Consider the following 14,146-nt stretch of genomic DNA (forward strand, 5'->3'; position numbering starts at 1 on the left):
AATCATCACCACTGTCAGATCTGGCGGTTGGGGCCCGGATCCACCCAGGAGCTCCAAATCCGGCCGACGCACGCAAGCTTGGGCCGGTGGAGGTGTAGGCGGAGGCGCAGGTGGTAGTAGAGGCGGCGGAGCCCACGGGTAGTGGCGTAAGCGGCGGCCGGAGGTGGAGGGCTCCGCCATCAGGCCGCCACCGCCTCTCCTCCCGTCGTTGGTTGCCACCGTGCCACGGCTTCAGATCCGTCCGATCCCACCACACCTCCCCTCCCGCCCCTGTCGGATCTAGTGGAGGGAGGGCGCCGCCGCCCCTCCCGCCCCTGCTTGGCCGCCGCTCACGCACATAGAGAGAGGGAGAGATAGAGAAATGGGGAATGGGAGAAAGAACCGAGAGAAATGGGGGAGAGAACCAAGAGATCGGCCGACCTTATCTCCTCCTGTTGTGGGCCCCGCTGGGAGAAAATAAAATATCCTCCCTCAGCTCAAACGGGTGAGAGCTTAAACCCGTTTGAGGTGAGTAAACCTCATCTCTGACGAGTCCCGCTGGGAGAAAATATAATCTCCTCCCTCACTGTTATAACTTCATCTGTGACGGGTCGGAAAACAAATCCGTCACAGGTGGCGGCCCATCACCTGTGACGGCTTATAATGTTGTGGCCCGGGTGGGGGGATAACAATGACGGGATGGTCGGAAAATCCGTCACTAAGTCATCTCTGACGGTTTTTTCTTTAAGACCGTCACAGGTGAGTACCTGTGACGGGCTGCGGCCGGATGGCTCACCGATGACGGCAAACCGAATGACCCGTCAAAGGTAACCAGCATCTCTGACCAATCTTTAGGTCCGTCACTGTTATCCCGTCATAGATGTAGGGTTCTGGCGCAGTGAGGCCATACAATATGAAGATACAAACAATATTACTCTAATAATTCCATCTCTCAAAACATTTTTTGACTGGGCTCTACATGGCAGCATGTCTCCTCTCTAATCTTCTGAGATTTAACCGCTCTCTCAACGGCATCTAACAAGAGAGCTGGGCTAGATCGTTTGAGCCGGCCATACTCTCTGCTGTCCACCACACGGTCCAACCTCTCCCACGAAGCCATGAATTCAGCGCAGGCATCCTTCAACCTGTAGCAACTGTGCTGATCAGCCATGGCGAACATGCTCACCACATTCTCCACGTTGAGGCACTCGCAGAGGCTGTCTTCGCAGATCTTTTTCAGCTTATCGACGGCATACCGGTCGGCGGCCACGAGCAGATTCTTGATCATCTCCGTCTTGTCGCCTCTATCGAGGGAATCTGTGGAGAGGGAGATGGAGTCGGTGTACATGAAATGAAGCAGCTCCCTGAAGACTACAGGCTGCATGTCATGGACAGCAATCTGCTTCTGCTGCCATCTCACGGTCGGCCTCATCAGGCCGTAGAGTTGCGCCTTGAACACCGGCGACCGTGCTGCCAGCACCACCCCGTGTGCAGCGATGACCTCACCGGCAACGTTGACGAGCACGTCGGTGCCTACTTTGTCCCTGAGCATCCGGACGATGTCCATGGATAGGTCGGATGCTGGTGGGGAAGGTCGCCGGCGCCGCCGGTGGTCCCTGTCGATCACCCGAAGCCTCTTGATGACGGTGACGTCACACTCGATCACGAGACGGTCATCGCGGAGAAACGCGGACTCCTCTAGCTCTCCCCTCGTGATGAGGCCACCGGTGTCATGGTAAGCGTGGTCTCCGTAGCCAATCTTGCGACCCGTGTTGTCGAACACATGGCGTTCGCTGGTGCTGTATACCAGCTGCGACCTGCCTGTCTCGTGGTTGAGCAATCGAAAGCTGAAGAACGCGTGCACCTCGACGCCCTTGCTAAGGAGTTGGAGGACGAAGGAGATGCAGCGCTCGCCATCGTCATCGTCGCCGGCGTCGGCGTCGGCGCCAATGTCATTGTCCCGGTCAGGGTAGTAGCGGAGGCGCCATTCATAGCCGCCGACGACGAAGACGCCGGACTCAACGTACTCGCCGGCACCGAGGCTGCTGTGCAGGCTGAACCCATCAACCGTGAACACGTGCGTGCCCCGCGCCGTCTCCTGGATGCACCTCGACGCCGTCCTCGTCACCGGCCTCGGAGAGGACGAGGACGAATCCATCTCACTCAGCAGTCAGTCGCCGGCCGTGCGAGTTCTTTGAAGAAGGCCAGCGAGCCGTCTGGAGTTGCACCCTGCAGCCGTTGAGCAGGGGAAAACCCTCTCGTTATATAACAGCAGTCAGCAGATTCCGAGTTTGACTCTGAGTCCGATCGGTCTTCTGTGCTGCTGCATTTTCACGTCGGATAAAACATATTAGGAATTTATATGATAAGGCACTGGCCTATCAAACTAGAGATTATCGGTTCGATCCCAGCAGATTGGTTTTTTTTTTTTGCCTTTTATATTCAACATAAATATACAAGCAGTAAAGTTCGAACATAAATTACTTTTACTTTTTCTAAAAAAATCCAAATCGAAATACAATTAACAACAAAAATGTATAATAGCGCTAACATTTTTTAAAAAAAACCATCTGAATAGGACATGAAATTAATTTATGTCTAATTTGGATTATAGTCATATCCCGACAGTCGAAATTGACTTTAAATTTAAATTTAAGGTTGGAAATTTAAATTTTGCATTATAAACATAAACGAAAGCCAAAAAGACAAGTGTGTTATAGTGTTAGATCTATTTTAAACCTTGTGTTGAATATGATGCCTTTGTGTTTCATTTAGCTTTGAACACTATATACACAAATCCCATGTATGACCGTACACCACAGTCATGCACCGCTAACTTGTACACGACATATATATGAATGGGTTTGCTACTTTATGAACATAACGATATCCGTGATATATAACATGCCAGGCATCCCGAGCAAGGTTATTTGTATCACGGTATACTTTACAAAACCTCTTCGTGGCCCATTAAATAGGCTGCGGAGGAGCCCAACCGATTATTAAAATTTAGAGTTTAGTTTTAAATTTATAGTGTTATTTCTTATAACTTTTTATCGTCAAATATACTAACAATATATTGTAAATTTTAACACCAAAATTTTGTCAACTAAATAATTCTCCAAATAGATCATTATTATTGTGATTTTAGGGTACATAAGTTTGACTGTGGTATAAAGTTGACGAGAAAAAAATTTTTATATATAAATATTTTATTTATGTTTAAAGTTTATGAATACATATGCATAAAGCTTATGACTACAAATATTTTATCTACGGACCCACCGACATGGCGCACAACAAAAATAGAATTAAAGTGGAATGTAATTTATCTTTAATTTTTCAAAAAATCCAAGTAAAAATCTAATTAACATAAAAATAGAATCTTAATTGTGCTATAATTATGTTTTTTTAAGAAGAAACCAAATAGATATTTCACCTGAATATATGTTATAGGGCAAATGATGCGACCTACTCACTCTGGCTTTTAATAGATTTGTAATTAATAATGCCATTGATTTTTTTTCATTGGTTTATTTGCTACAGAAAGGTTATAATCGGAACCAAAATCATATAGAACCGCTACTCCAATGTAAGACATAAGAAGATCATACCTAATTATATATAATTAAATTTATCTCTACACATAAAACTTCTACTACTCTAATATAGACATGAGGAGATCATGTCTAATTATATACAATTGAATTTATCTCCACTTGTTACAACACACGGGCAATTTTTGTAGATATATATAGACTTTTCTGTCCAACCCTAAACTATTAGGGTCTGTTTGGTTGCAGGAATTTGATGGGATGAGATAGAACCATCCCATTTCAGATAGTGTTTGGTTTATAGACAAAGTGAATTAAGTTAAACCCAATAAAAAATATTTACTCAATATGTTGGATGGGATACTTGTACCAAATTGGTCGTGCAACGGGACGAACCGGGGAGGGGTTGGCATCGCATCGCACAAGGACGGGGTGAGGGCATCGCGTCACACAGAGCTCGCCACCGTCGGGTGTCGGGACAGGATCGGGGTTGCCGCCGGCGGGAGGAGACTGGGGTCGCCGCCGCCGGGGGATGTAGATCTGGCCGCGCCGGGTGGTGGACGAGCTCGCCGCGTCGGGGAGTGACCGTGGGTGGGGGGAGGGGGCGAGCTCGACGCCTCCACAGGGGAGTGGCCGGGGGTGGGAGGAAGAAGCCGCCGCGCCGTGGAGGGAGAGGTTGCCGCGCCGGGAGGTGGACGAGCTCGCCGCGTCGGGGAGTGACCGGGGGTGGGGAGCCGAGCTCGACGCCTCCGTAGGGGAGTGTCCGGGGGTGGGCGTGGGGGAAGAAGCCGTCGCGCCGTGGGGGGACGTCGCCTCGCCGGTAGGTAGCCAAGCTCGCCGCCGGCGCGGGGAGTGGCTAGGGGTGGGGGGAGGTCTGGCCACGTCGGACTTGTCGCCGGAGGGGAGTGGCTGTTAATATATGCTTCTTCTTGGACATATAGGACAGTACATATATGCTTCTTGTTGCACATATATGCTTATTAATGTTATAGCAGTACATATATGTCTCTGAATTTGGGATTTTTTTGTTGTTTGTTAAATTGATTTTAAATATAATTTGCATAAACAAACACAAAAATATGTTAGATTATTCAAATATTAATCCTACTATCTCGTATGTTGTATTAGAAAGATTCGTATGTTGTATTAGAAAGATGAAAGATAACTCCACCAACTTATTATAGAAGATAATCATATCTAGTCATCTCATCTCCGTTCCTTAAACCAAAGAAGAAACGAGTTCACTCTATTCCATCTCACCCCTCCAATGAAATAAAAATAAAGGGATCAATCTATCCTACCAACCTATCATGTAAATTTGGTATGGAACCAACTTATCTCATCTACTCTACAAACCAAACACACTCTTAATCTTTACAAAATTTGGCTGACTTCTCCAAAACTTCGAGCAAGAGCAAAGGGCGAGAACTACGAAGCTGAGTATACCCTTGGCTCGCCGCCACCTCGTTCATCCTTCCGGACGTCGCCATGAACTCGATGCAAGCCTCCTTCAGGGTCTTGCAGTGCTGCCTGTCGGCCATGGCGAGCAAGTCGGCGACGTTGCCGGCGTTGAGCCTCTTGCACAGCGAGCGCTCGCAGATCAGCTTCAACCTCTCCACGCCGTACCGGTCGGCGGCCACGAGGAGGTCGCACGTCATGTCGTCGTTGCCGGTGCCGGTGCCGTTCTGTTGGTGCTCGTCGACGTCGTCGTCGTCGTCGGCCGCGGTGCGGGTGATCGCGGGCGGGAGGGAGTCGGTGTAGATGTAGCGGAGCAGCGCGCCGAACACGGCGGGGCGGATTTCGTCGACGGTGATCGGCGGCGCGCTGCTCCCACGGTCGCTCTCCTTCATCCCCCCGTACACCGCCGCCCTGAACACCGGCGACCGCATCGCGAGGATGACCCGGTGCGCCGCGAAGTGCTCGCCGTCGACGGAGAACGCCACGTCCGCGCCCTCCTTGCTGTTGAACACCTCCTCGAGCTGCTGCGCCATGTCGGAAGGCGGCACGTCGTCGGCCATCCGACCGACGGCGGCAGCGCTGTCCCTGTCCTCCGCCGGCGGCGGCTCATCCGGGACGACGGTGAGCTTCATCTCGAACACGACGGCGAGGTCATGGTCGGCGACCATCGGCTCAATCTCGCTGAGCCAGCCCCTGTTCTGGTACACGACTTGGATGTCCGCGTCGGAGTAGTCGAAATAAACCGGCGGCGACGTCCGTACCAGCACACGCTGGACGGGCCCGACGGAGGCGGTGACAACGAAGCGCGCCCTCACCTTGCCGCCGGTGAGGAGCTCGGCACCGGCGGCGAAGAAGCCGCTCAACACCGTCCTTGGGTAGAACAAGAGGCGCCACTGGTGCCCGCCGGCGGCGAAGGGCAAGGACCGGATGGCGCGGAACGGGCGGGACGTGGAGGCCAAGGCGCCGTCCAGGCTCTCGCCGGAGACCACGACGGTCGCCGACCCGGTGAGACCATCCATGCCTCGATCGGCCATCGTCGTCGTCGTCGGCGGCGTGACAGATCGACGTACGTATGTATGTGATAACAAGAGGTCAAGAGCAACTTAATTAAATGTGGGACCCACCCGGCCGATGGATTTCTCTCGATTGAGTGGCGTACGTACTGTATTCCGTATGTATGATGTATCTGTGACGCGATTATGTGATCGAGTTCTACCCGTCTCGCAATTAATAGAAATACCTCTCCAGATTTTGGACCATGGGAATATGGGATTCCATGCCTATCTCAGCCAGGGTTCGATGTATCGGTGTGATGATTTACTTTGGATACCGATATTCCGAAATTTCGGAAATTTCAAAATTATTTTAGAAATTTCGAATGAAATATCGGAAATACTGAAATACCGAAATTTCGGAAATTTAGGATATTAGGATATTAGGAACGTAATTACTCAAATCCCCTGACATGACAATTGACGTACACAGGGATCGAGACATGAATAACCATAATCAATTTAATGGCATCATCGTTTCGCTTGAATTAAGTATAACCGAAACAACTTATTAGCGATGAAAAATAATTTATTGGTAAATTTTTCTATATATGTCCTTGGCGACCTAAGCTAAGACTAGAAAACAAATCACAATGAAAAAAAAAGCCTAAAATTAACTTTAAATTTAAATTCTAAATTTTAAATTTTATAGTATAAATATAAATAAAAAGATAGGAACCATATACGAGTAATTAACATGTGTCCGACGCGACTCTGCAGTAAACATCTTCATCAGCCAGTGCATCTAAGCAACTTTGTTGAGTCAGATTCAAATGCAGAATATATACCCACATGGCTTGTTGGTACCGGCCCCTCCTTCCCATCCTATTCGCCCTAAAGCGAGCCTCGAAGGCATTCGAGTATTATGCCTCTGTGGCATGTTTGACCAAGATGTCTTTGGTATTCGAGTATCATGTCTCCGTGGCATGTTCAACCAAGATATCTTGGTATTCGAGTATCGTGCCTCCGTGGCATGTTCGACCAAGATGCCTTGGGCATTCGAGTATCGTGCCTCCGTGGCATGTTCGACCAAGATGCCTTGGGTATTCGAGTTAGACACTTAAGCGCGTTAACACCCTCTCAGTGGTTCGGACCAAGTCAAAGTGCGGAGGCTTGCTCTTAACGACTCTGAGGAATATTCTTGTCAATGTGCCTAGGGACCAACACTCAAGTGCACTCGAGTACTAAAGACAGCTGGCATGGTGGTCCCCAAGAAACCATGCATTTTAACCTAGTACCCTTAGACTCTATTAGTAACTACCTATGAGTATTTGGGTCATTGTACAAGGGGTTTTTCGAGGCTATAAAAGTCCATACCCCTACCCTGTAAAACTCAAGGTTAATAAGATATACAGTGCCGAGGCATTTTTGAACATCGTCTACTTAGAACTTCTTGTGTGTATGTGTGACTGACTTTTTCGTAGTTGCATATACGTTTTTTTGTGTTCGTGACGCGAGGTCACAGCATGGCTATCAAATTTAAGAGTTTTACTCACCATATTGAGTTGCATTTTTCAATTTTTTTTTATTAATGGCAAATCAACCATTGCATCTAAGTGAACTTGTTTGCCACATCCTTCAACAATTTAAATTTGAATTTTCAACCTTGTAAGACAAATTTTAAATTTTAGAACTTAAATTAGGAATTGATTATAAGGTTTTCACTGTAGTTTAATTTTTAGTTTTATTTTTTAATCGTAAGAGCACATATATAAAGTTCACTCACAAATTATTTTTTTAAATATGTCGGTTTTTCCCTAAGACAGTTTAAATCTATAAGATTAAAGAGGTTAATTAATAAGAGTTTGATTGTGCTCATGATCAGTCCTAACACCGTATTCTGGTGCTCCCAGTCCGAAGTATGCATTTGCTTGTCATGTATGAGGCATTAAGAATACCCCAAGAGATAACTATTATGTTAGGAGTATAAGATTATGATAAGAATAATAAAATACGCAAATACTCTCTCTGTTTCATGATATAATACTTTCTAATCTTGCCTAGATTCATATGAATTCTAATGAATCTAGATATATACATAAATTATATACATTTATCAATTGATGAATTTAGATAAGGCTAGAAAGTCTTACAATATGAAACGTAGGCAGTAGAATCTAAGATATTTAAGTTGTGGCACGTGGGCTTGACCTTATTACATTGTAGTAGGTGGAATCATAGATAAGCAATTGGGTTTTGGGTTAGACATGAGCGTTGCGAAAAAACATTATTTTCCGTATCCGTAAATGGTATTATCAAAATAATACCATTTACCAATCAAATGGTCAGTAAATACCAAAATCATTTACGTATTACTTAGCATTTCATCTACCGTTTCTACCAAACCATTTCTATTTCCTTGGTAATTTTCGGAAAAGACAGACGATAGATCGGGAATTTCTATTAGGGTCTTCACAGTGGGATGACATGTCGAGTGGCTCAACGTTGCCAACTCAACATGCATCTTGTGTGCCTCAAAATTGTTAGAATCTGCCAAACCACCCGCGTCCTAGGGAGAAACGTGCATTTTGTCAGGAGTAGAGGAAAATAGCAGGTGAGGGGAAAAACAGTAGGCACACACTATGGGGACGTACCCCCATCGCCAAGCGGCTTGGCTCGACCTGTTGCCCGAGCTCTGGCCGCGACCTCCTAGCCGCCTAGAGCCACGACCCACAGTAGGCGCTCCGACCGCCGCCCCCGTTTGCCGGGCCTCGAGCCACCGTCCCCCGCCCCCCGGTCAAGCCGCCTAGAACCAGCGTCTACCCGCTCCACGCTCCGGCCGCCGCTGCTGCCCCCCGTTGCTAGCCCCCGAGTAACCCAAAGCCGGTCCACCCGCTCCGCGCTCTGGCTGCCACCGCCACCTCCTATCATCGGGCCCTGAGCCACCGCCCCCACTGTCGCCGCGCCTCCTCTGCCCCCCGCTCGCCGCTTGCCGTGGTGCCTCGATCCGTCGTCGCTTAAGCTTGACGAAGAGGGAACGCTTCGCCGGAGTGATATTGCTTGGAGAGAGAAAAAGCAAATCCTAGAGAGAGGAAAAGCAAAAAAGAGAGAATGCTGCTAGTGACTTGCAAATGAGGCCACTTGCATTGAGGGAAGAAAGAGTCGCTGCTATTTTATTTTTCCTAGCTAGCATGCTAGAGCTATCTATGTGGACGGCTTACGAGAGCCCTTAGCGTTTTAACCTTGCAAATTGGATCCTGCAGCGAGAAAAAATAATTAACTTTTTACCACTTTTATTAGTGATGATAATAGATTTGTTACTGAACTCCCATATCATAAATTCATGAGAACTTCACATGTTATAGACAATGAGTAATAAAAAGTTAAATGCCCACGGCGAGGTTGGTGCGGACGCTACTATTAACTGACATAGGCCCACGAAACAAGAAGGCACGCACCTCTCACGTGCGCTAACCTCTCTTCCCCGTCCCAATCCCTTCGCTCTTCGTCGTCGTCGCTCCGAATCTCCGCATCCTCCATTACCAACCTCCTCCTCCCCTCCCCGATGGCTCGCCTCCTCGCGCGAACCCTAACCCTAACCCTAGCCCGCCCGGCCCCCCTCCCCCCTCTCCGCGGCCTCGCCACCAAGGTCGAGGTCATCGAGATCGACCTCGCGGACGACGCCGGCGCCGACGACGCGGCCGGCCCTCCGTCGGTGGAGGCCGTCGGGGTCCGCCGCCTCGAGGAGGCGATCCACGGCGTGATCGTGCGCCGCGCGGCGCCCGACTGGCTCCCCTTCGTTCCGGGGGGCTCGTTCTGGGTCCCCCCCATGCGGCGCCCCCACGGCCACGGGGTCGCCGATCTCGTCAGCCGGATGGCGGCGGCCGGGGCGTCTGGGGCGGAGGTGGTCACCGGGTTCGCGCACGAGCCCGAGGTGTACGCGCCCATGACGGAGGAGGAGGCGCTCTCCTTCTCCACCGCGCGGGGCTGGCCGTCGGCGGACTACTTCGTCGAAGGTGAGGCGGGCTGGCCGAGATCTCGTAGTTAGGATTTTTTTTTTCCTGCTCGGGTCAGGTTGTGCAAAATTCGTTGATTGATTTAGTGGATTTGGTCAAGAACATTCATTCTTTTGTTTGAAATTAGTGGAGGACCGTCGTATGTAAGCTCGCCTATTGAATTGGAATATTACTTAACTTAATTGTTATGTTAGGTTTAATCCATATTTCAATGTAGTATGCCAACCAATACAATTCGGATAAATATCTTCCTGTAATAGTTTTTACAGTATGTAAATTTTAAATCCTGTTAGGTATATTATCTGCATGCTGTTTCAAGTCTCTAGAGTACAAAAGAAGAAGGGAATTCAACACTCCTCCACCTGATGTCCCCATGTTGCCTGTTCTTATTTGTCCGAATTATCCATTTCTTACCTCGGTATTTTTGTAGTTACTCTCTCACGACTCATGGCACCATATTACTCTATTTGTATGGACTCGTTTCTTGTTTTGATGGCCTGCATTTTTTTTAAATCACCCTAGACATGGAAATTGGAAATTCTCTTTTGGAAATCTCTCTTCTTTCTTCACCAACTCATAAGTTACCAAGTAATCTAGAGATAGAATGCAAAGGTTGCATTCTACGTGAAGTGGCAGGGCCACAGGAGGGGGAAAATGTGAAGCTAAATTTGATATCCCTATTGCATTACTTGTGCAGATGGTACATTGTTGATATATATTCGTTTGCGCATGAAAAATGGATTGTGATGCCATGTCTTGAATCAATCATGGACTCTTGGCAAACAATGTTCTTGGTCTGTCAATTGCTCTGTTTTGCACTTTTAGGTCTGCGGTGTCACCATCTAGACAATATAGCATGCAAATCTATGTGGTGATTTAAAAACTAGAATGGAAATTATGGTGAGGTGTAGAAGTTTACAGGCGAACATTAAGCCTGTAAACATGAATAGGCAAATCAAGTTAGTAATGGAGATAGAATTTACATTGTAGCCTTCCAGTTTCTATACGATTTGTTCTATATTGGTTCATTTGTTTATTGTAGGACATTACTTGTTTGTTATGCTCGAAATATGAATAGGCAAATTGAGTTAGTAATGGCTATTGAGAATTTACATTGTAGCCTTCCAGTTTCTCTACGATTTGTTCTATATTGGTTCATTTGTTTATTTCAGGACATTACTTGTTTGTTATGCTCGAAACATGAATAGGCAAATTGAGTTAGTAACAGCTATAGAATTTACATTACAGCCTTCCCGTTTCTATAGAATTTGTTCTATATTGGTTCTACTAAAGTACATCACCTTAGCATAAATAGTTATCTCATTGATGTTTTTTTTTCTCAAGCCATTATTCTATTATATAATATTTCTGATCCTGTGTGCTAATAGCCTAATACTCAACAACTTATCAATGTTTATCTTATTTCCTTACCTAACTAACTAGTTCTCTTTTAAAGGGAAATTTCCACATTCAAAGAAAAAGTCAAGGAAACGTGCAATCTACACTGATGATGAAGAAAGCTGATTGGCTAATGCTCCATTGCCAAGGGGAAGGTGATTTATGTTTCTGTGAACTGCTTTTTATAATCGTGTTGTTTACACTTACTAATCAGAATCACTAATTGGTGGCCATCCAAGAGTTAATCACAGCAAGGGCCAACTCTATAGCTCTGATAAGTGTGAGGGTAGAGTATCATGAGCATTGTCCAATGAACCTTGACAGGGACGCTAATGATGATGTGGTCAGCAACCTTATCAATTTCCATTTTGGAGGTCCATGCCTGATCATGTTGTATGTCTACATGAGTTTGAAAACGATGTGGAGTTGGTAAAAATTGTTACTTAGAGCTCTTTTAAGCACATGACATCAACATTATATCAGTAATCAGTACCAGTGTAAGAACTGTGTATGTTCATAGTTGGAAGTAATAATAATTTGCAGCCACTAAAAATAATTTCCACTGGCCATATATAGGGTAGGTTTCTACTAGGAGTGGAGGAAAAATTCAACGTGCATACTTTGATAGTTTCTGCTAGGGCTCTTGGAATAAATAACACCAGTCAACTTGAAAAGTCCCTGAGCACCTTTGTCCATGTTGCTCTTAGTTCTTACTATGTGATGTGGATGGATGTAGTGACTAATGTCAGGTTATATTGTAACACCATAATGCAGGGTAATACGGATGTACTCCATATTGCTGAGGACTGGTCAGGTGTTCACATTTAGCTGACAAACATTTGTTCTTTTTTATCAAACCAAATGAAAACACAGAGAACATGATGGTACACTTTTTAAGGGAAAACACACTGCAAAGGATATCCTAATTACTGGTTTTGGTCCCTGCACTGTTGACCCCTGTTGGTGCCTTTAACGTTGTTATAGTTAGTTGCTACCTGTTAGCTTGTGAGATAGTCATTTGTAATTTTATTACAATATAAAATCAAACTAAAAGTATTTTGCAGGGTAGCTATGACAATAGCAATGTTTGAAAGTTTGGGCATGTCTCATGTTGCCACATCATACAAGGTTGGAGCAACTTAGGTTACTTCTATTTCCATGGACATGTGGTGGTAACCGCCTTGTCAGAAAACAGTGTAAATGCTAAACAGTGAGTTTCCAGGTTGACAAGGCATGTTTCGTGCAAGGGTGAAACTAGTTAGCTTTTCCCTGCTAAACAAAGTTTGAGGTAGCACTGGTGATTGAGACTGTCTTGGATCACTAGTTAGATTTCCTTTTGATTTCTAAAACTCTTTATCGACTCGTAAGTTCTTTCAATTGTGCATACCCTGTAAAAGGGAAGCTGCACATATAAAATCTGTTTCAACATTCAGTCAGTACTCAGTACCCACCCTTGCAGTTTTTCTGTGTTTAGATCAATTTTTATTATATGCTTGGCAAAAACAATGATTGAGCTAAAAACTTGGGTCAATGGTTAAATTTCTCTTATATTTCCAAAACTTTGTCATCTCCAAAAGTTTCATGATTACAGAGACGGTAAAAATGTAGGCTACTACTACACACAGCCTGTTTCAACATTTATAGTTAGTAGCCCCTAATATTTGTTGTTGCCTCTAGCAATTTGCCTGTTTGTTTGCTTGTTTTCTTACTATATGCCTGATGAAAGCTATGTTTGGGCTAAAAGAAATTCTTTTATGCAGGCTCCTACAAGAAAAGGTTGTTCAGGGTTAGACGTCTCTGCTATGACCAATGTACATATGGATGACGGCAAGGACCCAAGTGCTGATTAATCACCCCACCCCTTGAACTAGGAAGATAATCTATGCAACTGCTATGGGGTTGCATTCTGTATATTTCACTCAGAAGCTGTAGTGTTATTGTATCAACCAGCCCTTGTGCCATAGCCTTGTTCACGGTAATAAAATATGGAGGGAGAAGGTGGATGCATGTATTTGTGTTCTGCAACAGCCATAGAAAATGGAACACTATCCGAAATCCAAGGACTGTGGATGAGTGTCAAGAAAGAAATTGTTTGCCAAGCACTGAGATAAAAACATCTGCTTCCATCTCCAATCTTGAATTTATTTCCATATAAAAATGTGTTGTAATGGCATCTTAGATTTGCTAAGACCTAAAAGGTCAATTATATGTGCATTTGGTGGATATGGACTGTGAAGCACATTTGATTACATTCTAAATTTCTTGCTGGGAATGCCATATCATATGAGAGTTAGAGCTGCTGTCGTGTCAACATATAAATATAATTGGATGGTTGCTTACTACACTACTCATTATTTGATTTTGTATCTGCGATTTCATGTTAACGTTGGGTTTAAATGCTGGATTTGAAGGGTTTGTCCTAGGCAAGGCAGTTCGACACCATGTAGAATAAATCAGGCTTCAAATTGGAGCAAGGATGAAGTGAACTCCATTTGATGATCTAGTTAGCTCGGCTGTATTGCACCAAAATTGCATTCTCTTGCCTGGAGCTGTTATCACTGACATGCTCATGCCTCTTATACAAGACTGAAATATGTGCGCATTTCTGAACTCGTTGCGTGTGTCTGATCCAAATCCTTTGGTGAATGTAGCATGAAACATGAGCGGTAACACGAAAAAATGGATCCGATTTCTTGCCCTTTTACTACCGAATTACACGGATAAGATATCTAGACAGCATGATCAGCTG

The 14,146-nt window shown here is 45.6% G+C and overlaps 3 protein-coding genes across 4 annotated transcripts; 1 reads left to right on the top strand and 2 right to left on the bottom strand.

The window, feature by feature from the left end:
* Positions 1–931: 931 nt before the first annotated feature.
* On the bottom strand, positions 932–2,137 carry LOC102710144 (BTB/POZ and MATH domain-containing protein 2-like). Its single transcript, XM_006659886.3, has one exon. It carries the CDS (start codon positions 2,135–2,137, stop codon positions 932–934), a length of 1,206 nt encoding a protein of 401 aa, XP_006659949.1.
* A 2,592-nt stretch (positions 2,138–4,729) lies between these two features.
* On the bottom strand, positions 4,730–9,523 carry LOC102710430 (BTB/POZ and MATH domain-containing protein 3-like). Its single transcript, XM_040526734.1, has 2 exons — positions 9,442–9,523; positions 4,730–6,093 (listed from the first exon to the last, which is right to left on the bottom strand). The coding sequence occupies exons 1-2, from the start codon at positions 9,521–9,523 to the stop codon at positions 4,901–4,903; spliced, it is 1,275 nt and encodes a 424-aa protein (XP_040382668.1). The 3' UTR covers positions 4,730–4,900.
* Positions 9,426–13,730, top strand: LOC102722514. 2 transcript variants are annotated; one of them, XR_001550931.2, is made up of 4 exons: positions 9,426–9,999; positions 11,456–11,552; positions 12,172–12,211; positions 13,158–13,730. XR_001550931.2 is itself a non-coding variant. In XM_006659163.3 (3 exons), exons 1-2 carry the CDS (start codon positions 9,549–9,551, stop codon positions 11,521–11,523), a joined length of 519 nt encoding a protein of 172 aa, XP_006659226.1. In that variant the 5' UTR covers positions 9,432–9,548; the 3' UTR covers positions 11,524–11,552; positions 13,158–13,701. The 2 variants fall into 2 exon arrangements, 1 of the variants encoding a protein (XP_006659226.1); XM_006659163.3 differs by lacking the exon at positions 12,172–12,211 and having other exon boundaries at positions 9,432–9,999; positions 13,158–13,701.
* The last annotated feature ends 416 nt before the right edge of the window (positions 13,731–14,146 follow it).

Source organism: Oryza brachyantha, chromosome 8, assembly GCF_000231095.2.
Source record: "Oryza brachyantha chromosome 8, ObraRS2, whole genome shotgun sequence".
NCBI lineage: Eukaryota > Viridiplantae > Streptophyta > Magnoliopsida > Poales > Poaceae > Oryza > Oryza brachyantha.

What these genes read in the sequence shown, in the direction of transcription:
- LOC102710430 (XM_040526734.1), bottom strand. Translation starts at nt 9,523, where the DNA reads ATGGAGGATGCGGAGATTCGGAGCGACGACGACGAAGAGCGAAGGGAT. An exon ending in GAGGTTAGCGCACGTGAGAG is followed by an intron (nt 6,094 to 9,441) that starts GTGCGTGCCTTC and finishes CATTTAATTAAG; the next exon opens with TTGCTCTTGACCTCTTGTTA.
- LOC102710144 (XM_006659886.3), bottom strand. Translation starts at nt 2,137, where the DNA reads ATGGATTCGTCCTCGTCCTCTCCGAGGCCGGTGACGAGGACGGCGTCG.
- LOC102722514 (XM_006659163.3), top strand. Translation starts at nt 9,549, where the DNA reads ATGGCTCGCCTCCTCGCGCGAACCCTAACCCTAACCCTAGCCCGCCCG. An exon ending in GGCGGACTACTTCGTCGAAG is followed by an intron (nt 10,000 to 11,455) that starts GTGAGGCGGGCT and finishes TCTCTTTTAAAG; the next exon opens with GGAAATTTCCACATTCAAAG.